Here is a 22154-nt window from a genome sequence, read left to right as displayed (position 1 = left end):
GAGCTTACTACACTTAATGAGCTTTTCAAGACCTGATATTGCTTATGCAGTAGGTAGACTGAGTAGATACAATCAATGTCCTAATCAAGAGCATTGGGATGCACTTGGAAGGCTTATGAGATACTTAAGAGGTTCAATGGATTATGCCATTGAATATAGTGGATTTCCCGCTGTACTAGAAGGGTACAGTGATGCTAACTGGATCTCTGATTCAGATGAGACAAAATCCACTAGTGGTTATGTATTCACACTTGGGGGTGGTGCGATTACATGGAGATTAGCTAGGCAAACAATTATTGCAAGATCAACAATGGAATCTGAGTTTGTTGCTCTCGAGATGGCTGGTAGTGAGGCTGAGTGGTTGAAAAACTTCTTAGCAAACATTCCTTTAGGAATGAAACCAACCCCATTTGTATCTATACATTGTGATTGCCAATCGGCAATAGCTATAGCTAAAAACAAAAACTATAATGGAAAGAATAGACATATACAATTGAGACATAATCTGGTTAAGCAGCTGCTAAAGAGTGGAACTATTTCCATTGATTATGTGAAGTCAAAACGGAATCTAGCAGATCCCCTGACAAAACCCCTGGGAAGAAATATGATTTTAGAAACATCGAGGGGAATGGGACTTAAGCCACTTGCAAACAAACAAGTGATGGTAACCCAACCTTTGTGATTGGAGATCCCATGAATAAGGTTCATGTGGGTAAAAACAAGTCACTTGTTAGTTCTGATAGCACTAAATTGATTTTTTTATCAATTATGTCCATTCCCATGGTGTATGTGAAAGTGCTAAAGACTGTATTATTGAGTGGTTAAACTTTGTAAATTAAAATTTGTTGTGGTATAAGAATTTTAGTTTAAACAAAATTTTAATGATTTTCATATCCCTTACGGGTGGTGTATGATTTGCAGCATACACTTGATGAAATCACCTATATGAGTGTCGAGTGGGGCCACTTGTATGAGATCTTGGCATGATCTCTAGAGCACTCATGAACACCGGGCACGCGCATGGCCTAGTAAGCGCAACACAGCGTTAACAGCAAGGATTGTGGGGGTGTATTGTGATTGATAAACCACTAACACACATCAAGTGTCTTTGGTTCATATAGCTTGCTATACCAACTACACTGTGTGTTAAGTTTATCTGTCTAGGACTGGTTCATATAGCTTGCTATACCAGCTCCGATGCATTTACGTCCTATAAGACCCAGAATTTTCTTCTTTCAATCTTTCTTTTCTTATCTTTTGCAATATGTGGGGGATTGTTATAGAATAATCCTTTTTATTGCAAAAGAATCTGAACGTTGCATGCCATAAATATAAATGCTACAGTTTCAAGTTTTATGAGTGAGGTGCATCCGTTTAGATTTTCAAACTTGAAAGCTTGGCTGTTTTTTTGTACGTTGCAGGGATACTCTTTTACCGTTGCCATGCATTGATTTTTCTCCATAAATGCTATAATTTTCAGCCATTCACCATTCATCACTCACACCTATAAATAGGTGGTTTTGGTGCTCTCCAAAACACACCATCTCTCAATCTTCTCCTTCATTCTTCAAGCTCTCTTCCTCTCTCATATTTCTTTCTTCTACTATCTGGGTTAAATACTCTCTCAAGAGTACTTTCTTGCTAGTTCTGAGATTCTCGGAAGATCCGAGAAGTTCCTGTTGTATCCTGGGGGGCTTGCGCACACACCGCGGATAAGTCCTTAAGGATAGTGAATTTACACGCCTCAGGAAGTATTGTTTTGTTCGTGATTTGTCAATTTTTTACAACAGATAGACCCACAAAGGAAACCCAATGTTCCACCAATTGCGGATAGAGGTCTACCTTAAATCGTCGACCATACCCAAACAAGAAACTGTTTATATGTAACATTCGAGAAACCATCAGAGATTGAAGAAACCATCTGAGGGAGGAAGAAGAACTCACGAAACTGAGGGCTTATATGTAACATTCGAGAAACCATCAGAGATTGAAGAAACCATCTGAGGGAGGAAGAAGAACTCACGAAACTGAGGGCTGGATTTTGCAGTACCAATATTGTGCAACCTTCGCACAACCTTTGCAATACTAGTTTCACAACACATAACACTAAGAGCAAGACACCCAAGCTAAGCGCAACGTGCAAAATTCAATGACAAGCCCCATAAACGCAGCAAGAAGACCAAAAAATCTAACAAATGGTGTGCAGTAGAAACCGGAACAGAAAGAGCTAAGACAACCTCAATTGCAGCAGAAGATCAAGGCTTAAAACTCAAAGAACTCTGATCACGATCATGGAGAAAAGATCGAGGCAGAAAACTCAAAATAAACTGTCCACGATCATGGAGAAACTCACGGTGCACCATCAAAGCCCTAATTCTCTACTATTACGTTTACGTGTCTATCACATTTCCATTACTTATATTTTTACTTTTTATAAGAAAATTATTTAATATGCATTTGAATAAATACGCGCCTCCTTCCAACTTTTGGTAAGTGAACAAGCAAGAGAAATTGTAGGCTTGCAAAATGACAAATTGCCTCAACATCGCAGTGTTCTATACAATTCAATGGAGCAAATACATGCTAAACTAAGACAGCAGCAATTGCCAACCTTTAAAGATAACTTGGCACTTCACCACATTGACCTGGAGGGTTAGCTTCCCTCAACAACGCAACAATTACCTCACATTGACCATCATGATTTGGCCCCTCTCTCGGATATACTAGAATTCTCACCAAATTACATTATCCAGGAGATGTTACATAATCTTCAAACTCAGCAATGGGTTCCTCGACTATATCTTTAAAACCAGCAATTCCCTGGCTTCATCGACCATTATGGCTGGCCTTCAAGTCCAGATCGATAGTTACCCCAGCCTTTTGATTATAAGTTTAATCCTCTACTCTCTTTTACCTATTTTGCGACTATCAATAAAATTAGGAGTTTTGAAATAAACTACCCCTGTTCTCACCAACGAGATGAGTTACGGTTGAGCAGATTCAGCACCTCATAAAGGATAAGATGATATTTTTCAAGATAAAGTAGATAGTCCCGCTCTGAACTCTTGTTTGAGCAGATGATGACAATCAAGAGCACCTAACATGAGCTTCAAATAAGACGTATAAGAAAAAAAACTTGTACAAGGGCATCATCTATCTCCCAGGCCATCAAGGCAAAGGCACAGGGAGTTCCCATTTGGAAAATTGAACCAAGTTTCTGTTTACAATTGATCCATTGTGCAACCAAAATGTTTCAGCTGAATGGTGAAATTGCCTTACTTTCCTCTGCAATTCCCACATAATTCCACGCATTGCTGAACAAGGTTCTGAATCCGAAGCATACACCCACCAGCACCTAACTTCTCGACCACGAGCTATTATTTTTTCTATTTCTTCATCTGCAATAATCAAAACAAATAAATTAGAATTAAAGCTTAGAAATATATAACAGCAAGGGTATTGTGTGTGGAACTGGAAGCTGCATTTCCACCTGGTATAGATTCCAGGTACTGCAACAGTTCAGGACCTATTCGACTAGACGGCCATTTTATTGATATCTGACTGTAATCAATGACATTCTGGAATGGCAATTCTGTTTGATCTGATATTATAACTGGAACACATTCCTGTCAAATGCAATATGGATTACTTCTCATGTACATCTGGTCAAGAGAGATAAACACAAGGAGGGGGAGAATAATATACCACAAAAAAGGACTCATAAAACCGAAGTGTCCAAGATGACTCTCCACGTGGGGCGAGGCAAAACTTAGAATTGCGTAGGTGTTCAAAATATTCTTTCCTGGCCAGCTTGTCAGGTCCACTGAATTTTAAATCTGGACATTCCAACTGTTTATACCATCAATACTGCTTAATATATTTTTCTGTACCATGACAAAGATTCATTCTATAGTCTGAATAAGCATAAGCATAAGCATTGTCTTAATCCATCCAGTTACAACAGAGTATAAACAGACATGAGAGCATATCTACAATGGCATATAAAGGACAGCAACAGTTAATTTTTTCCTTTAAGAATATTATGGTGAAACAAAATGGTTTTGACATACAACTAAAAACATCCATAATCAGTATAAATAAACCAATAATTTTGCAACATTCAATGGGAATGAAGTTCTTTCAAATTCCAAGGATTGAATCAACATGAGGATTGGATCCATGTAAATGATAATCAAAATTTCTTAGCCGCTATAAGGATTGCATTAGCATCACGTTCACTGATTTTGTAATTTAGTAGCAAAAATGAAAAAAGAAAAATTCTAGAAGAGATCATCTGACAAACAATGATGGCAAAATATCACTCAGAAGCAACCAAGTGCAGAAAATGACATACCTTCTCTGGAAACTGCTTTGCAAGCTCTATAAGCTTAAGCCGGCCAGCTTTTCCTTGCGCACGTCCTAAATAATTTGCTAAATACTTCCTTTTAGACAGAGGCAAAGGCTGGACCACGGTAGCCCCGGTAGCCCCAGTTTTTGTCATACCATCATCAACATTACCTGGAATGATTATATCTTTCCATGTATTAAAGGCACTCGTATCTCTCTTATCAGTCCGATCCCCCTACAACGGCATGCCAAAGAATGAACTTTTAGCTCGAGGAACCTCTGATTAAATTGAGGGAACATGTTATGAACAGAAATTGAAAGGGAAAGAACATTTTTATTAACAAAAGTTGGAGATAGTATTTCCACTTTAATATCTTTTTTTATAGTACTCTTATTTTTATTACTATTATAATACAAATATACAAGTAATAAATCAATTATAACTTTTTAAACCACTGGCGTATATTTTGAATTACAATTTTTATCTTAAAAATATATCATCCCTATTCAATTATTAATTATTAAAGAGCTATTATATACTTTTATTACTATTATTATATCATTATATGATAAAATCGATTAATCAATGGAAAATTATATAATTTCTGAAAAACACACTAATTTTAGCACTAAAAGTATATAACAGAAGAAATATTTAATATATAAAAATAGAAAAGATATTATAAATAAATATTAAAGTAGTAGGTTTTAGAGTGACAAATCGAGGTTGGTTAAATCTGACAACATACGTATTAAAAGAGAAAAAAAAAAAGAAAAAAGTAATGCCCTCTGAAAACGCCACAAGAACATAGATATAGAGATGCGCCACATGTTTGAAATTCTCTCTTCTATATTTGAAAATAAGCACCGAGGAATATACAATATCCGAAAATCACAAATTAAATCGCTAATACTGATACAGGACCAGATATATCATGTGTCCATACATCAGAGCCTTGTACCAAATGAGACGCTGCTCTATTCTTGCAAGGTTTACTGATCTGATCTGAATGCCTCCACTCTACCTTAGTATCCTTTTATTTATAAATATGATGGGCCTGCCCATGACATCCCTCTCTAACTAATCCCTTTTCCTAAGATAAGGGTAGGATAAATAATAAATAATAAAAAATATAGATATAAAAGGATAACTAGCTAATTCCTATTTTTCTAGACAAAGATTAATAAAAAGATAGCTAGCTAATTTCTATGTTTCTGGACAAGTACAAGTAAAAGAATAATTAAAGTATATCTGAAAACTCACAATCTAGCAAGTATGGGAGACCCGACCAAGCAAACGCAAAAACACAAAATAGGGACATGTATATGCATGTCTATAAATATAGTTTTTTGTATACGCATAATTCTTCGAAGTTGGGTCCGATCCTCATGTTATGTTCTTTTATAACCTTCTGATCCCCAAGTTCAACGTTAACGTTGGTTCCAGGGACACTATTCAATTTTTATTCAGCAAACTAAACACCCTCTTAACAGGGTTAAGCTTTTAAGCAATGCCCCCACCGGTGTAGAAAAATTAGAGAGAATTATGTGTCATTTCTTCTGAGGATGCCTCTATACACAACCCAAATAAAAGATAAACACGTTGAAAAATCAAGTACTGTTACCACAAAGCAGATGTGCTTTCGGCTTTACTTGGTCTTGAAACTTGATCATTCTAAAGCTTCTTTTCACTATGAAATTGACAAGGCAATACCCTAAAACCAAATTCTTCAAAGTATTCAGTCAGGACTGGGGAAAAATCAAATTTACTTATCAAAGGTAGGTTCCCAGCTCTAGAGATTTTACAAGTTTTTCTCCAAGTAGATTAAAAAATGAATGGCATAAATCAACCACCACCAAGAAAATGATGGAAAAACATACACTCACTCCATTCCCTCTCAAGTAATCCTTATATGATACTATCACCAAAAATAAAACAGACGGTAGTTAATTATTTCATAAGAACAGTTCGGCATTGCCATATCCATGCCAATTCACACATTCGCTACTTTATTCCGAAGCTTGTTTCAGCATTACACACAATTTCATCCTCATAATTGCTAAAGACACAATTCATAACACCTAACAAGCAGCTTGATTCACTGACCTATCTACATTACACACAATTTCATCTAGAGAATTGCTACACACACAGTCCATTACAATAAACAAGCAGCTTGGTTCATAAACCTAATCTTGGCAGTTCTAATTCACACACAAACAAATAAACAGCAATAATAAGCAAAAAGTGCTCACCTCCGGTGTAAGAATAATGGAGCGATTTATATACGTTGCCCATGATTTGAACAAGTGAGCACCAGCTCCACTGACCACAACACAAAAGACACATCAAGCATTAGCTATTATTTGCAATGTAGTTTTTCTTTTCATAATACAACAAAGGACCTTGCTAACCATTGTATTAAGGAATTAATATGGGTAAGGTTTTATTTAAAATCATATGGGAGCGCATTAAAAAACCTTGATACAGTACAATTTTCCCCGTCCCAATAAAAAAACTTTCAACTTCTTAATCAATTCCCTAACTACACTAGTTAGCATTTTTCTACAAGAAATTAATAACCCCTTTTTACTACCTGGGGAAAACAAAAATGTGGTTGCGGCCCCCAGATAATCGAAAATACGGCATTTGACTTATGACCTGCGAGAAATTCAGTTAAAACAAAGTAACTGCAATTCAAATTGAGGGAATGAAATTAAGAAAGAATTGAGAATGGATTACTTGAACATAGGTGTTGTTAATTTCTTTATCGTTAAGGCCACCCATCATGCGCACACATTTAACATACGATGGGACAAAGAACAGATCCGCTTCCTCCTTCTTCCGCGTCCGTTGCTTCGATTGCAGAAGAAACTTGTGTATTTTCACCTAAAAATTAATCAACATCAATTAACTAATTAAGAAAATTGGGATTTGAAATAGTTAATTAATTAACTAATTAATTAATTAAATAATTACCTGAGTACCCCACTGGCCTTTTAAGCAAGCTTCTTCCGTGACCTTACCGTCTCGTCCGTGCAAGAGTTTATTCAAGCCGTTGATTTCTTCAGGTTCGTAGACGTAGATCTTGAGCGAGAGCTGCGACTGCCCCCACTGTAACTGCGGGTGTGACACGTGGACGACGCTGGTGGAGAGGGTGCAGGGAGAGAGGAGGCGCGTGAAGAAGAAGGTGGTGGTGACGAGGAGGAGGGCTCCGATCTGGTGCGTGCGCGTGCAGAGAGGCTGCTGGTGGTGGTGCGGTGGCATTGTTCTCCATTTGTTGGAGGCACTCATGGAAGATCCTCCGTCGAGTAGGACGATGAGAGAAATGGAAGAGTGTTACCAAGTGGATTAGCAAGGAACGACGTCGTCGAACATAACGGAAACAGAGATAGAGATTCAATGTACGTTCACGATTTCATGGAAATGGATTCACCGTTGCACCAGATCTTTTACATTTCCCGATTTCATGGTACTTCTTAATAGAAGAACACACAATTAAACCGTCAATAAATTGTTAAAAATCAAACTATATAGTACTTGTCTAAATACATTATTATCTCTCACTATAATGATTTAATGGTAACAAATATAAATTTAAGTTAATTATAATTAATCTTCTAACATGTGTTTTATTTAGCAAAGTTAAAGGTATAAAGGTATGTGTATGAGAGCCTTTTAAGAATTTTTACGATATGATAAATGATATAATGGTATGTGTAATTAACAAGGGTTGATCGATTGATTAACTTAAGCCAATAGTTTACTTTTTTTATATTCATATATGACATATAATTTGTAAGAATTAATTCGCTTACAAAGTGTTTTTAACATTACAAACAACGCCACCATATTTTCTAGGCTTAATTATCATTTTGGTTTCCTAATTTGTTGGGTTGGTTCATTTTGGTCTCCTTATTATTTTTGGTTCAATTTGGTCCTCTAATTCCTTAAAAGATTCAATTTGGTCCCTACCGTTAAGTCAACTTTAATATCGTCTCCGTACATGCCACGTGTCATTTTGTGGAATTTTCAAATTTTTTTAATTTTTTTTAATTTTTTTAAAAAAAATTAAATTTTTTTTAAAAAAAATTAAACTGCCATGTGTCACCTTATGGTTGTGACACGTGTCAATTTGAGATTTTTTCATTTAAAAAAATGTACTGCCACGTAGCAGGTCACGATTGTGTCACGTGTCAAGCTAATGTTTTCAATTTAGTCCCTCTATTTACAATTTTGATTCAATTTAGTCCCTCAATTTTTTAAAATGATTCAATTTTGTCCTCTCCAATTTGATACTAAATTAATAATTAAGCTTAATTACAATTTATATATTCATGTTAAAATGATTTTTTACCATTTATACATCAAATCACTCCCTAAATACTCATGTTATTTCATTTCTTACATTTTTCACTTGTAATTTTTTACACTTGAAATTTTCTATACATGTAAAAAATAATAATAATTTAAATAGTTAGATGGAGTAATTTAATCTATAAATATAATAAAAATTATTTTAATATGTATATATAAGTTATAATTAAGCTTAATTACTAATTTGGTATCAAATTAGAGAGGACAAAATTGAATCATTTTAAAAAATTGGGGGACTAAATTGAATCAAAATTGTAAATAGAGGGACTAAATTGAAAACAACCAATGTTAGTTGGACACGTGGCACAATCGTGACCTGCCACGTGGCAGTACATTCTTTTAAATAAAAATAATCTCAAATTGACATGTGTCACAACCATAAGGTAACACGTGGCAGTTTAATTTTTTAAAAAAAATTAAAAAAAAATTAAAAAAAATTAAAAAAAATTGAAAATTCCACAAAATGACACGTGGCAGGTCAAGGAGACGGTGTTAAAGTTCACTTAACGGCAGGGACCAAATTGAACCTTTTAAAGAATTAGAGGACCAAATTGAACCAAAAAATAATAAGGGGACCAAAATGAACCAACCCAACAAATTAGGAGACCAAAATGATAATTAAGCCTATTTTCTATATATAAGGAAACAAGATTAGAGCAATGTTAAAAAATGTATTCAAGGAATTAATTAGTTGTAAAATAAATCAAGAGTGCAAGCAATGAAGAATCAAATATAAACAAAAGTATATTATTTGTCAAAAATATTTGCATGGTTTACATATTTACAACTCAAGGATGGAAGAAAAAATTCAACCTTTATTATTTGGATCCATATCAAATATCAAGGATTGTTTTGTGCAAAGTTTATCTTATCAATGTTATCAAGAACATGAATATTTTATCCAAAGATTACACAACGATCAAATTTTTTGAAAGATTATGCAACGATGAAGATGCTAGAAAATTATATACAATATTACATTATAGGCTTAAATATACATTTGGTTCTTATTTTCGTCAAAATTATTCAATTTGGTCCCTATTTTTGTTGTGTGGTTAATTTGGTCCTCATTTTTGTACTGACAAATCAACCTATTGAATTCACTTATGACCGAGCTATATTAGTTGGTTTTTCAAAGAGTGAAGTAACACTTGAGATTTCTGAATGCGAAGACAGTGAAACGAATTTTCAAAGATAAAGCTTGTTGTTTAAGTGAGTTTGGTGTATTTCGTGTTCCAACCGAATTTCCTAGGAAATGAGTTGATTGATTTTATATTTCATTATGTTGAATCATATTGCATGAACAAATTAATATGTTTTTTCTGTTTTTCAATCCATTGAAATGTATGGTTTTGTAGTAAGCAATAATACTCTAATTTGTTGGTCAATTGAATTTGAATAAAAAAGGTTTTTACAAGTTTTAATTGAGCGTATTTTTAAGTACTCGGCCAATTAATCCTCCCTTATTGTCTAAGAAAGATCTCTTAAACCTAAGCTTATTCGTTAATGTTTACATAATAATCAAGATTGCAATTGAACCACATGATCGGAGGATCCCAAAGATCAAGAGTTTTCATACTATTCCATCTTCATTATGAACAACTCCAAGAAGGGCACCTAGGTTCTGTCGCTACGTGCCTTAACTGGTCAAAGCTCTTCTCGTCGTCGTCGGGAGCCATCAATGTTATCCCTTCTTCGATAGTGCTATGATGAAGAACGGATAGCGCCGACGAGAGCTCTAACCAGCCAGAGTCGTGCAACAACAGGACTTAAGTGCCCTTACTAGAGCTTGGCGTGATGAGGATAGAGAAGCACTCGAGAGTTTTCTTATTTGAATAAGAAGTCAGGAATATGATTATTCAATTTCCTGATTCTTCCATTTCATTTGAAATATTTCACTTCCATTAAAAAGAATTGAATTTGAATGAAAAAATAAAATATAGTGACAGACACGTGTTAGTATCGTGTGATGCCTACATGGAACGTTGTTTGTCAAGTGAGGTAAAATTTAACATCGTTAGAAAGAGAGGACTAAATCCATTGCTTTTGAAAGTAAGAGGACCATACAAAATAAAATTTATGAGTAGGGACCAATTACAATGTTTTATTATAGTTGAAGGATAAAAACTTATTTAACCTTTTTTTTTACATAGTGAAATATTATACTTATATGATACTTAAATTAGTGTAAGTCAAGATCGACTTAAGGCCTAAGTAGGTAAAATCCTTGATTTAGGTCCCCTAATAAAAGGTTCCAATTTTTTTTAGTATTAATATACTCTATTAAATTAATTGTAAAATTATATTTGAGAATAAAATTTAATTAAAATATTATGAGTGATGGTTAATTTGTATTGGTACTAAAATTGATATTTAATAAGCTAACAACTTTTTTCAATAAATCATAACCCTCTTACCAATCAATTCTAATTTCAATCTTCTTCTTTTCTCTCTCTAACTCCTCATCTACCGATTTTATTCCTTGATTCTTTGCTTTCATCTTGAAAATTATTTCATTAGTTTAATTTGACACATTAGTCAATACTCATTAGTTTATTCTGAACTCTCATGTGTTGTGTGTGTGTGTCTCACTATGTCTATTTCAAGTGGTAGAAGGAGCTATTTGACATTTCTTCCTTTTCAGTGTGACAATGCGTCATATTGAATAAAAGGCTAAAAGCAAAAATTAAATTGTGATTTGATAGTTGTATATGAAAAAATGAAATCTCAATTTTTTTAATTAATATTTGGATTAAATATGTTTTTGGTTCCTTAACTTTCAATAAAAATTGGAATTTATCCTTCTTCGAAACTTTAGATCAATTTAATTCCTCAACTTTAGAAATGCATGAATTTAATCATTTTAACCATGCTTTATTAAATTTATTTGACGTTTCAAACACGTTTCAAATAGCATTTCAACTAACATTAAAGCGAAAATATGTCAAACAATAAAACAACTCAAATGTTATCATGCAACACGTTCGAAACGTCAAATAACTTTAACAATACTAGCGTAAACACAGGCACTATCGTGTCGTAAACACAGGCACTATCGTGTCTGTGTGTACACATTTTTTAAATATGAATGATATTATATTAGTAAGTGATAATAGTGTAATGTTATTAAGTTAATATATAAAATAAATGTATATTTATTAAAAATAAAATGAAATGAATAGAGAGAATAATTGTTGATGAATAAAAAAAAAGAAAAAAAGATGAACAGTTTGATATAAAATAGGTAACAGTAACCGTTAATTTTAAAAAAATTAATAAATAATTATATTGTAAAGAGTATAATTGGTATTATGAAATGTGGACACAAAAGAGAGAATCCTCTTTATATATTGTTATAGATTTGGTTAAAATGACTAAATTCACACATTTCTAAATATGAAGGAGTAAATTTGATCAAAGTTTTCAAGGAGGATTAAATATAATTTTCATTGAGAGACCAAAAATATATTTAACCCTTAATATTTAAAACCATAGACAAGGTAATGGATATGAGAATAAGATTAAATTTTTACTACAATAATGAACAACTTCTAGGTATTTTGACTAATATTTCATGAGTGGACAAAACATATAAAATATAGAAATTGATTATCATGTTGACTACAATAATGAACAACTTCTAAGCATTTTGACTAAATCTCTAAAGGGGGCATAGAATTCAATCTATCAGTGTTGAAATGTAATATTTTTGTTTCATTCTTTTCATGTATGAGAATCCAACTTTAGGAATAGGGTTTTATGCATCATGTGTATTGAACCTTCTTTGTACTTTAGAAAAATACCTTGGTAAAAGTGACGGTGTAAGAAAAATAGTACACTCTTTTACTTCATTTTATTTGATCATCATGCCAACATCCCTAGTGACAGAAAAACGAAATAGCAAAATGCATTTTGTTGAATGCATTTTGTTGATAAACAAATGGATAATATTTTGACTACTTTTTTATCTGCTTTTAACCTATCATTTTAATCATCCTTATATCATCACATCACGATTAAAAAAATTAATAGAAGTGTAGATTAAAAATAGATAAAAAAAAAGAGTCAAAATATCATTATCCAAACAAAATATAGAAGAAAAAATTGAGTCCAACCGAAACTGAATATAGCTCTTCATAGTGCCCCCGATTTCGATTCATTCCTATAAACTAAAATTATCTCAACGATAAATCAAAAGAGAAAAAAAAATGCATGTTAAGAGTTAGCCCAGCAAAAACAAATTTGAACTGACTTACTAAATTCCTGACAAAACATTGAAAGTTTTACCCGATCAAAATATTCACTTACACTATAACAGGCATCACATTGCTGAATGAAAGGAAGATATTTATTTCAATCAGCTTTGATCGCCGAGGTGCTTCATTGCTTCATACAGAAAAACTATTCATCGAAATGGAATACTATACATATATTTTTAACTCATACATAGCAAAAACAGGTTTTATCCATATTTGACAATCATCTACAACCTTTCAACAGATACGAAGAAGGGCTTTTGGAACTTATAGCTGAGGATTTGTTGTCATCACCCTTGCTTGGTGTTCCACATTCGCTAAAGTCAAGTGTGCGTCGCTCTATCTGCAAACAAAAAATTCCATACAACTGTAACAATCGATAGGAGAATATTAGAGTCATTATAGGTTGAACAAATATTTTCCGTTTTCATTTTCTCTATTCTGTTTCCATTCAAGTATAAAAATCCACAGTACAAAATTGAGAAAACTATTCTGTTTTACTTTTAAAACCAAAATGTCATACGTATATTCACTTTGTAATGAAAACAGAAAAACAATAAAAAGTAATTTTCTGACTCATTCAAACAGGTTTTTGTAATGCCATAATGTCATATTAAAAGATCAAGCTATACTTATAATGCCATAAAAGGAAACATTATATTTAGCTTTACCAATGCATTTGAAGCCAATTGAGAATGATTCCCAGGCTGATTGGGAGAACCATGGCAGTTATCCTTGTCGTTTCCAGATGAATCTTTCTGTAATGTCTTAGGAGTTTCATTTCCCAAAATCTCTTGAGCATTGGCATATGTAGCAGCAGTATGTTCACTGATCTGTTTTAGCAACCCAATTGCATCATAGCTTCTATCACCTGGGCTCATTAAATACCCAAAATCCTGTAAACATGTTTTCTGGTTATAGCACACGGTGAAAAACTAAAATCTAACCTACAGACCAAGATACTTGTAAAAAAATAAAAATGAAAAACTACAGTACCTCAACTGTAAGTTCGGTACCAAGTCCGGGGCTAGATAGAAAAGCGTTGAAGAACCAAGGAGATTTCCATGCGGAAGGTGATTCAAGGCCTTTCCTAAAAGGTGTTCCACCAAATCTACCATCAAACAAGAAGACAGTCAATTGCAATGAGAGAATTAGGACCAGAATGTGAAAACAATCTAGTAGTATGCAGAAAAAAATAAATAAATAAATAAAACAGTTTTAAGATGTGGCACATCAATTTCTAAGGAAACAGCTTAACCAATTAGCAGTTGGTACCTACGGACGGTTTCGATATCAAAAACAATCAACTATATCCATAAGGAACAATGCAAAATGGACAGGAATAATTAAATGATAACAAGTACAGGGAATTTTACATGCTACATGTTTCAAAACCACCATCCTTTCTGGTTTGTTCCCCTGAATTGTCCACTGGAGCTGCTGGAGCTTGTACACGAGTAACAGCAACAGAAAGTTTTTCATGCTCTTTTGCACGAACACAAGGAGAATTAGAATTAACCCTTGAGCATGGATTTTTAGAAGATAATTTCAAATGGCTGTTCTGATTTGGAACTTCTTCCAAGGATCTGTTCATGCTTTTGGGTGTTTTAGTACTTGTACCAAGACCTCTGATTGATTTTAAACCAACTTGATCAGGAGAAGACAGCGTCAAGTCATTCACATCATGTTCAACCAAAACTCCAGAAGGCTCTTGTTCCTGATAAATAGAATAAACTGAAAAATGTTCATCAAAGAAAAGAGTAAGTATTTCAAAATTTCACATAACTAGTACTTAATACTTACAATGGCAGTAGCTGAGGCATCAATATTTAGTTGCTGTTGCTTTACATTAGGCTGAGAATTGTGTACAGTATCTTCATGGGAGTTCTTTTCATCGAAAATTGCATACTTAGTTGGCTCATAACCTTGTCCGCAATTTTCTTTATTATCATCAACACATGCACTGCTGTTCTGTTTTTGCAATGAAGGGATATCTGTTTCCTGAGTCTCATTGTCACCGAACATGACATCCAAACTGCAAATGTTTTTGGTGAAGGTAGTCATGTCCGTCTCAAGTTTCTTTTCAACTCTTTTATCTGAGAGTGGTGACAACAAATCTCGGTGTCGTTTCTTTAAAATGGATGGTGTACCTGTAAAAGTTTTAGCTGCACTTTTTAACAATGCATCTGGACTATCACCATGAGAGGGTGAGTCCCACAACTTAAAAGGAGTAAGACAATTCATAGAAGACATCATAAACTGGCGGATACCCAAGGGACTAAACTCTTGCTGCATATCACTCCCAGATTGTACAAGATCACAGCTGAAGAAAGGAATATCCAAACTTGGAAAACGAGGAGGTTCATAACAGAGAGATCCTGAGTCCTCCTTTTCTGCATGCACATTTGCATTTTCCTCACGTGCTTCTTCCATTACTACAGTACCCATACCATCAACACAGGGAGAACTGGATATGTAATTGTCATAAGTGAAGTTAGCAGGTGCTGTGGAGACCAATTGCTGACCGTCTGCCCCATATAAATGATTGTCATTGGCTGTTCGCCCCTCCCTATCATCACATGCAGAAAATACTGGAGGATTAGACAGGGAGGACGAAGTTCCTTGACAATTATTAGAACACCGAGGACAAGTTAGCTGAGGAGTTGAGGATCCACCAGTTTCAGATATCTGGATATTACAAGATTGGCAACGAAATGAAGTACATCCAGAAAATTTAACTGTTTCTTCACCTTTAATATAATCTACAGGGGGGAAACACCCATCATTCACTGAATCTGAAAAAAGAACTCTGCAACATTCATCATCAGATATCAACACATGCTCTGGTTTAAGAGGACCCAAAGATGCAGGCCCCATGGAAGTTGAAGCACCCAATGCCTCTGATGTCCGAAAAGGAACATTCACCATGTCACAGATTTCACCAGAAGCTACACAATCTCTATGCAACTGCGAGGAATCCTGCCCCACGACCATTGATGAAACATTGGGTAAGGAATGTAAATCGAAATGACAATTCCCACTTGTGGAATTTCCCAGTTCATGTGACTGTTGCTCAATGAACTGAGAAGTGCATGCCTCTTGGTGAGAAATTTCAGGAATGCATATACTAACATCATCAATTGATACATAATATGGCTCTGAACAAGATGCTCGACTTGGACTGTGATCCTTTCGAAGATTACATTCTTCCTTTGGCCTACAAGTCGCCTCTCCAGTTTGTAATTCAGTACTGCTCATCCCTCTAGCAGATGGAAAGCAAACAGCATTAGCTGAACTTTGGCTGGACTCCGAAACCTCTTCTCTTTCAATCCCTTTGGAACAGTTATCATCTCCACTACACTGCAACCTTGTTGATTGATTTGAATTTCCAACATGAGGTACAGGCTCAAACTGATTAAGCATTCCAGATGTCAAATAAGAATCTAATTTCTTTTTGACAGAACTGTTCCAGTGATTTTTAATAGCATTGTCGGTCCTGTTTACAGAGAATATTGAGAATGAAATAAAATGGCACATGAATAAATCAGGCATTACTCATGCTGTAATTTAGATCTCAAACAGTTACTCCAGATATCCTTTAGAATAGAAAAAAATATAAAAACTAACTGAAAAAGTTCAATTAAATTTTATTGTCTTTCTCATACCAGAGCCTGCAATACTTTGTGAATCCAAATCTCTAATGTGCCTTGGAAGATAAATAGAACAGTAACTCGACGTGGAAGCAACTTGACAGCACGTTCACAGTTAATGGAAAAATAATTTAATATCCATATATACCTTCCAGGAATGTACTTTGACAACTCGGCCCATTTGTTCCCAAATATCTGATGATAATGTATTAGAGCCAACTCCTCTTCCTGAGTCCAGGCTTCCTTTTTTATAGTAGGATCAAGATGATTAACCCACCTACCAAGTTTTACAAATTATATTAATGAAATGTGCATCAACAATTAAAAGGAAACTACATCCCCAAAAAGACAAGGTTGACTACACAGATCACAACTCATTCAGTAACCTTAAAGACCAAATGAAAAACGTATATCATATCATGCCTACCCTATGGGTCAAGTTGACGAAAGCACTAACCTCTTTAAAGTATAGTATGATATAGGAACTTGGGTATTATGGGTGCCAACAACCAACTTTGGTGCCAATTGATAAGTACCCAAGCACCATGAAAACCCAACTTCAAAAATCTAGCTATTGAGGAGGGAGAACCAATTATTTAAATATTCTGCTGAGCAACCCACACTATATGATTTGGAACTTGGATACACCATAATACCCAAGTTCCTATCATAGTCCTTCATACTGACCCTCACTCCCATTTAAGGGGACTAAGTGTCCGTTTAATAGACAGGAGAGATATAAAATCAATGGAAAAAAGAAAGGTAAAAGGAAAATAGGTACCAAATAAGGTAAGCGATAGAGTGGAATCCCATTCTCTCCTACTATTTCGAACATACAAAACATATTTTATTAATGTCACCTCCAACAAAACACCAAAAAGAAACATATAACATCTGATGATAATGTATCAATCAATAGTGCTTTTCATTGACCTATAAATCTGTCCACACCATCTTAACTAATTTTGTATCCTCTTTTCTTATATGGTTACCAGTCCATTTTAACATTCCCATTACCATAATGTATAGCTAAACATACAACATTACAATAAAAATTGCTTTGAGCTTACTAGGTACTTGGAAATCATAAATAACATCCTATGCCTTCTTTCTACATTTAACCTGAGTACAGCCAGACATGTAACACATTACAAATAACACTTAACTTTGCGGTTAGTAGGTACTAGGTGATCATAAATAACCTTCGATGCCTTTCTGCATTTGAACCATCTCGCTTATATATGACACACTTATTAATTTCCCCATCTTTTGTATTATTGTTCCCAAAAGTTTAACTTCGAAACATATGATGTGAGTTCTTCTTGTTGACTCTTCAATCAAAACTATACCAACCTCAAAAGATGGATTCATTTTCCGTACCAAAAAATAATTATATAATTTTGTAAGTATCTATGTATGGATGCTTTTCAATGATTTAAGAGTGAATTTCAATTTTTTAAATGTAAAATCATTATTTTATTAAAATGAAATAAACAAAAAGATGTTCTTATCAAGAAGAGAATACTATTAGATAAATCAAACAGCTGTTATGGGTCAATATATTTAAGTATGAACTTACCTTTTCTAAAAGCAACAATTTGGTCATGAAATCCACAACCCATGGCATGGCAGGCCATCGTGGTGATTAAAGATATTGGCATATAATATAGAAAATAATAGATAGTGATTAAAGACATTGACCATAATGATTATTTAACAACATGGATGAAGCACCACTAATGAAGTGATCAAAGAGTCTGCAGACCCTTTGCCCAGAATTGGTTGTGCTGCCCATACATGCCAAGCACACCAGCCAGGTGCAACTCTATAGCAACTTTGACATGACACAATTCAAAACGGCAATAAGGGAAATCAAGGTGCACTATTTAACTACTCTTCTAGTACCTATATTGCATTGTACAGTGAAAATTTTTTTTCTTGTGACTTTGAGGCTACTCTTGAAAATTATCCATGATTGAGCTATGGATATTATGACAAGTAACAATGATGTACAAATAAGGTTGAGTGAAATACTCCAGGATACAATAACAAGGTTGTGAGGACACAATAATCTATGGAGAGAAAATTATTTGCCAAAAAAAGGAAACTTAATGAATACAGGAAAGAATTAGTAGAAATCCAATACAATCCAATAACCATACCTTTCTCGACATTGCTTACCAATACGTCCAGGTAAATGCCGGGCAAGAGATGACCACTTTTTAGCCCCATTTTTATTCACCAATTCAATAATTATTTCATCTTCCTGTTTACAATTGGATTAAACAAGCATGTTATTAGTATATATCTAACTAGAAAACTGATTGTCCAAGGTCAGATCAAAGGAACGGAGGCACTCTAATTTAACAGTAGACAATATGGTCGAATAGGCTCCAGTACGATGTTATCCTTTAGGGTTCAGAAGGAAAGGGAGAAAGAATAACCAACATGATAAAATGAGCACAAAAAATAAATGGAAAGAAGAGATTACCTCTTTAGACCATGGACCTTTAACAAGTTCAGGATTTAAAACTTTCTGCCACCTATGCAGGCATTGCACATCAGTCCTATCCTTGAAACATTCCGCTTCAAACACATTTGGTAATTAGAAAAGCAAGCATAATACATTATACAAAAACACATGGATTTGCTGAATTTGTTTAAGAAAGTTACCAAGCAAAAAGAACAAACCCTCATAAGAGACAAGCTAAATAAATGGTACACACTCGGACAGATTAAAATTACAAATTGGTTTAGGAGTACAAGAGAGTTGACATTAGAAACCTACCAAGGAAAATAAAGCAAATCCCTCCCCCAACAATACATAGGTTTTCATCTCATTTAAATCATTTGAACAAGTATCTAGTTGGAGAAAGCTCGCTTCTGGTACATGAATCAAGAAATAGAGATGCAAAGCAACTTAAGCACACACTGGAAACTAGAATGTACGATGAATAATATCAATATATTTACCAATTTTTTTCCAATTCTTTCCCTTAAATTTCTCAACTGCCTTCCGCAAGATGTCATCCTACAGGACAAAAAGTAACATGACTCATATGTTACGTATTTATTTATTTAGTGTATAGAGGAATGGAAGATATTAACAAGCCATAGAAGAATAAACTAAGCTAAATATTTTCTAGCACAAAAAACATCGCTAAACTTAAGAAAAACTACCTCCTCTAGTGTCCATTGCCCTTTTGTAGAACGCCTTGTAGGGCCAGTAGTCCTCCTACAAATAGATACTTTATGGTTAGCAAAAGCCCAGTTAACTACATCATCAGTGTCTCACAGAAGAAAAAGCCTAGTACGTTTACCAACTACAACCCTCCCTGAACATTATCAATTCAAATAAAAAGGACACTGTAAAGTGAAGGCTGGAAGATAAACTATAATGTGAAAGTATTTCAATCCTCCTGGCTAATCATGCAGCCTTTTTGTTTCAAGAAAGTACAACATTTATATAAATCTTAGCCATAAAACATCCCCTTTGGAAATATACATACATGCACACACACACATACATATACATATACATATGTGTGTGTGTGTGTGTATAAATATATAATCATGCCAACACTTGAAAGGTAGAAAAGAACCAATCACTGACTAAAATTGCCTTTTATAACAAAGACACAAAAAGAGCATCAATAGTTATAACATCTCGATCTAACCTGTATTGTCAGGGGGAATTATAGTTTTTTCTTATTTCTAATTGTAAGAAATCCTAAAGCATTTTGCAGAAATAAATAAGAAATGGTTGAAATGCTATATAACAGTCTCTCAATTAAAAAAACAATCTCAAACAAAGCACATGTTTACTCAAAATTATAACTTTTTTCCAACCCCTCCTCTCTAAACTCCTCCATCTGGAGGAATCCTACTGCTTTTTGTTTTGTCTAATCTCAAAAGAAAAACTGTATTACAGAGATAGGGATAGATTATGAGACAGATTAATCAAAATTACCCATGTAATGCTTTGACTCTCTGAGCGCCGTCAACTTGCCCATGAGATGGAGCAGGCACGCTCCGTTCACTGTCCATATTCTCACTGGATTGCAACTCTTTTCAAACTTGGTTCTCCAAATCATTATAATCCGTTCCAAAGAGCCACAGGAACAAACCCCTCCTGCACAGAACTAAATGAAACAAAAGAAAAGTCAGAACATCACCTTCAACAACAAAAATCGACCAAAAAAACTATATTTAGAGGAGACGAATAATGCAAGTAAACACAAAAGCCTTTACAAATCCACACCTTTAAAGCGTTTGTTTTTCAAAGTTTCACTAAATTCCATTTTAAAAATGTTCAAAAATCTTCTAAGTAACAAAATTAGTATTACTCTAATTCTCTTTTCAAGGATCTAAATACCATTTAAGCAGTAAAAAAAAATGAATATTTACCCATTCGAATCGAAGTCATCGAAAAAACAGACGAAATGAATTGAACGGGGTAGGGAATAATGACCTTAGCGAGATAGAGAAGATCGAAATGGAGCGCATTAGCAGATCGGAGAACAGGATTTCGCGAAGAAGGATCTGCAAATTGAACTATTGTAACGATCGGAAATGGGAGGAAAATTTGAAAAGTTGAGAGAAATGGGAACGTTGGAGAGTGTTTCGTTGTACTTTATCTCTGTTTCAAACAAAACATGAATGGGCGGACCCTAGAAGTTTCAAACCCTATGAGTTGTCTCGGAACATACTATGGTTCCACTAAGAAAAAATGTCACACTTGTCGCAATGCATCAGAAAAAACACGTTAATTTTTTAAAATTCTAACGGGCACTTCTTCAGGATTTATCTTCAACGGAAGTTCGTAATTTCAAGAATTTTAGTAACTTTTTTCTTATGTTTTAACGGATAAATATTTAAGAGTTTGTTTGATTTTACATTTAAGTTATATTTAAGATATTTAAGAAGTCTAAGTAACACACTCTATTATCAATTTAAATTTATCATTGAAAACTGTGAAATTAAAAGATAAAATTATTAAATGAGAGTGTGTCCATCAAAATTTATGATTTTTATCAATCCAATCGATAATAAAAATACATTAATAAGAGTTATAAAAATTATTTTTCATTAATATTATTTTTTGTATGCATCGAATAGTTTTAATATATTACTAGGCTCACAAGTAATGGGCGGGATTGATTTGAAATAATTTCATTATCTCATAATTATCTCTAGTCTCTAGAAAAATAATTCATTCATGTTTCTAAACTTAAATTCAACTTGTATTAATTTTTTTTCCATCCATATTTTATTTCTACTAAGTAATGGAGATATACTTGTATTTATGTCCGTTTTTTTATTATTTTAACATAAATTAATTAATTTTTATAAAATAATAAAAAATTATGATAAAAAAATTAATATTATCAAATATTCAATACTAAAATTTGATATTTTTGTTTTTTTAATATCAAATATTTAGAAGAAAAGAATTTAGAATTATATACGTTTTAATTTAGAATAACAAATTAAATTTAATGAGAATCAAAAATTTATTAAATT

General features: G+C 33.7%; 2 protein-coding genes across 3 annotated transcripts; both read right to left on the bottom strand.

Moving 5' to 3' along the window:
- Nucleotides 1–2514: 2514 nt before the first annotated feature.
- Nucleotides 2515–7824, bottom strand: LOC114195472 (probable beta-1,4-xylosyltransferase IRX10). The gene is made up of 8 exons (XM_028085958.1): nucleotides 7328–7824; nucleotides 7091–7237; nucleotides 6945–7009; nucleotides 6604–6673; nucleotides 4355–4582; nucleotides 3706–3849; nucleotides 3491–3626; nucleotides 2515–3398 (listed from the first exon to the last, which is right to left on the bottom strand). The coding sequence occupies exons 1-8, from the start codon at nucleotides 7640–7642 to the stop codon at nucleotides 3169–3171; spliced, it is 1335 nt and encodes a 444-aa protein (XP_027941759.1). The 5' UTR covers nucleotides 7643–7824; the 3' UTR covers nucleotides 2515–3168.
- Nucleotides 7825–13055: 5231 nt separating this feature from the next.
- Nucleotides 13056–21388, bottom strand: LOC114194448 (transcription factor MYB3R-1-like). 2 transcript variants are annotated; one of them, XM_028084664.1, is made up of 12 exons: nucleotides 21103–21388; nucleotides 20602–20773; nucleotides 19812–19866; nucleotides 19605–19662; nucleotides 19123–19217; nucleotides 18794–18897; nucleotides 16780–16908; nucleotides 14785–16477; nucleotides 14358–14698; nucleotides 13978–14092; nucleotides 13653–13877; nucleotides 13056–13324 (listed from the first exon to the last, which is right to left on the bottom strand). In XM_028084664.1, exons 2-12 carry the CDS (start codon nucleotides 20676–20678, stop codon nucleotides 13205–13207), a joined length of 3012 nt encoding a protein of 1003 aa, XP_027940465.1. In that variant the 5' UTR covers nucleotides 20679–20773; nucleotides 21103–21388; the 3' UTR covers nucleotides 13056–13204. The 2 variants fall into 2 exon arrangements, with proteins under 2 accessions (XP_027940465.1, XP_027940466.1); XM_028084665.1 differs by having other exon boundaries at nucleotides 21039–21347.
- Nucleotides 21389–22154: the final 766 nt, after the last annotated feature.

The sequence above is a fragment of the Vigna unguiculata genome, chromosome 8 (assembly GCF_004118075.2).
Source record: "Vigna unguiculata cultivar IT97K-499-35 chromosome 8, ASM411807v1, whole genome shotgun sequence".
NCBI classification, from domain to species: Eukaryota; Viridiplantae; Streptophyta; class Magnoliopsida; order Fabales; family Fabaceae; genus Vigna; species Vigna unguiculata.
The sequence above is the reverse complement of the archived record's forward strand: the minus strand, read 5'-3'. Positions and strand labels throughout refer to the sequence as shown.

What these genes read in the sequence shown, in the direction of transcription:
- LOC114195472 (XM_028085958.1), bottom strand. Translation starts at nt 7,642, where the DNA reads ATGAGTGCCTCCAACAAATGGAGAACAATGCCACCGCACCACCACCAG. An exon ending in CCATTATTCTTACACCGGAG is followed by an intron (nt 4,583 to 6,603) that starts GTGAGCACTTTT and finishes ATGCCGTTGTAG; the next exon opens with GGGGATCGGACTGATAAGAG. An exon ending in GTACCTGGAATCTATACCAG is followed by an intron (nt 3,399 to 3,490) that starts GTGGAAATGCAG and finishes TGATTATTGCAG; the next exon opens with ATGAAGAAATAGAAAAAATA.
- LOC114194448 (XM_028084664.1), bottom strand. Translation starts at nt 20,678, where the DNA reads ATGGACAGTGAACGGAGCGTGCCTGCTCCATCTCATGGGCAAGTTGAC. An exon ending in AGAGTCAAAGCATTACATGG is followed by an intron (nt 19,867 to 20,601) that starts GTAATTTTGATT and finishes ATCTATTTGTAG; the next exon opens with GAGGACTACTGGCCCTACAA. An exon ending in ATGCCTCAGCTACTGCCATT is followed by an intron (nt 14,699 to 14,784) that starts GTAAGTATTAAG and finishes TCTATTTATCAG; the next exon opens with GAACAAGAGCCTTCTGGAGT.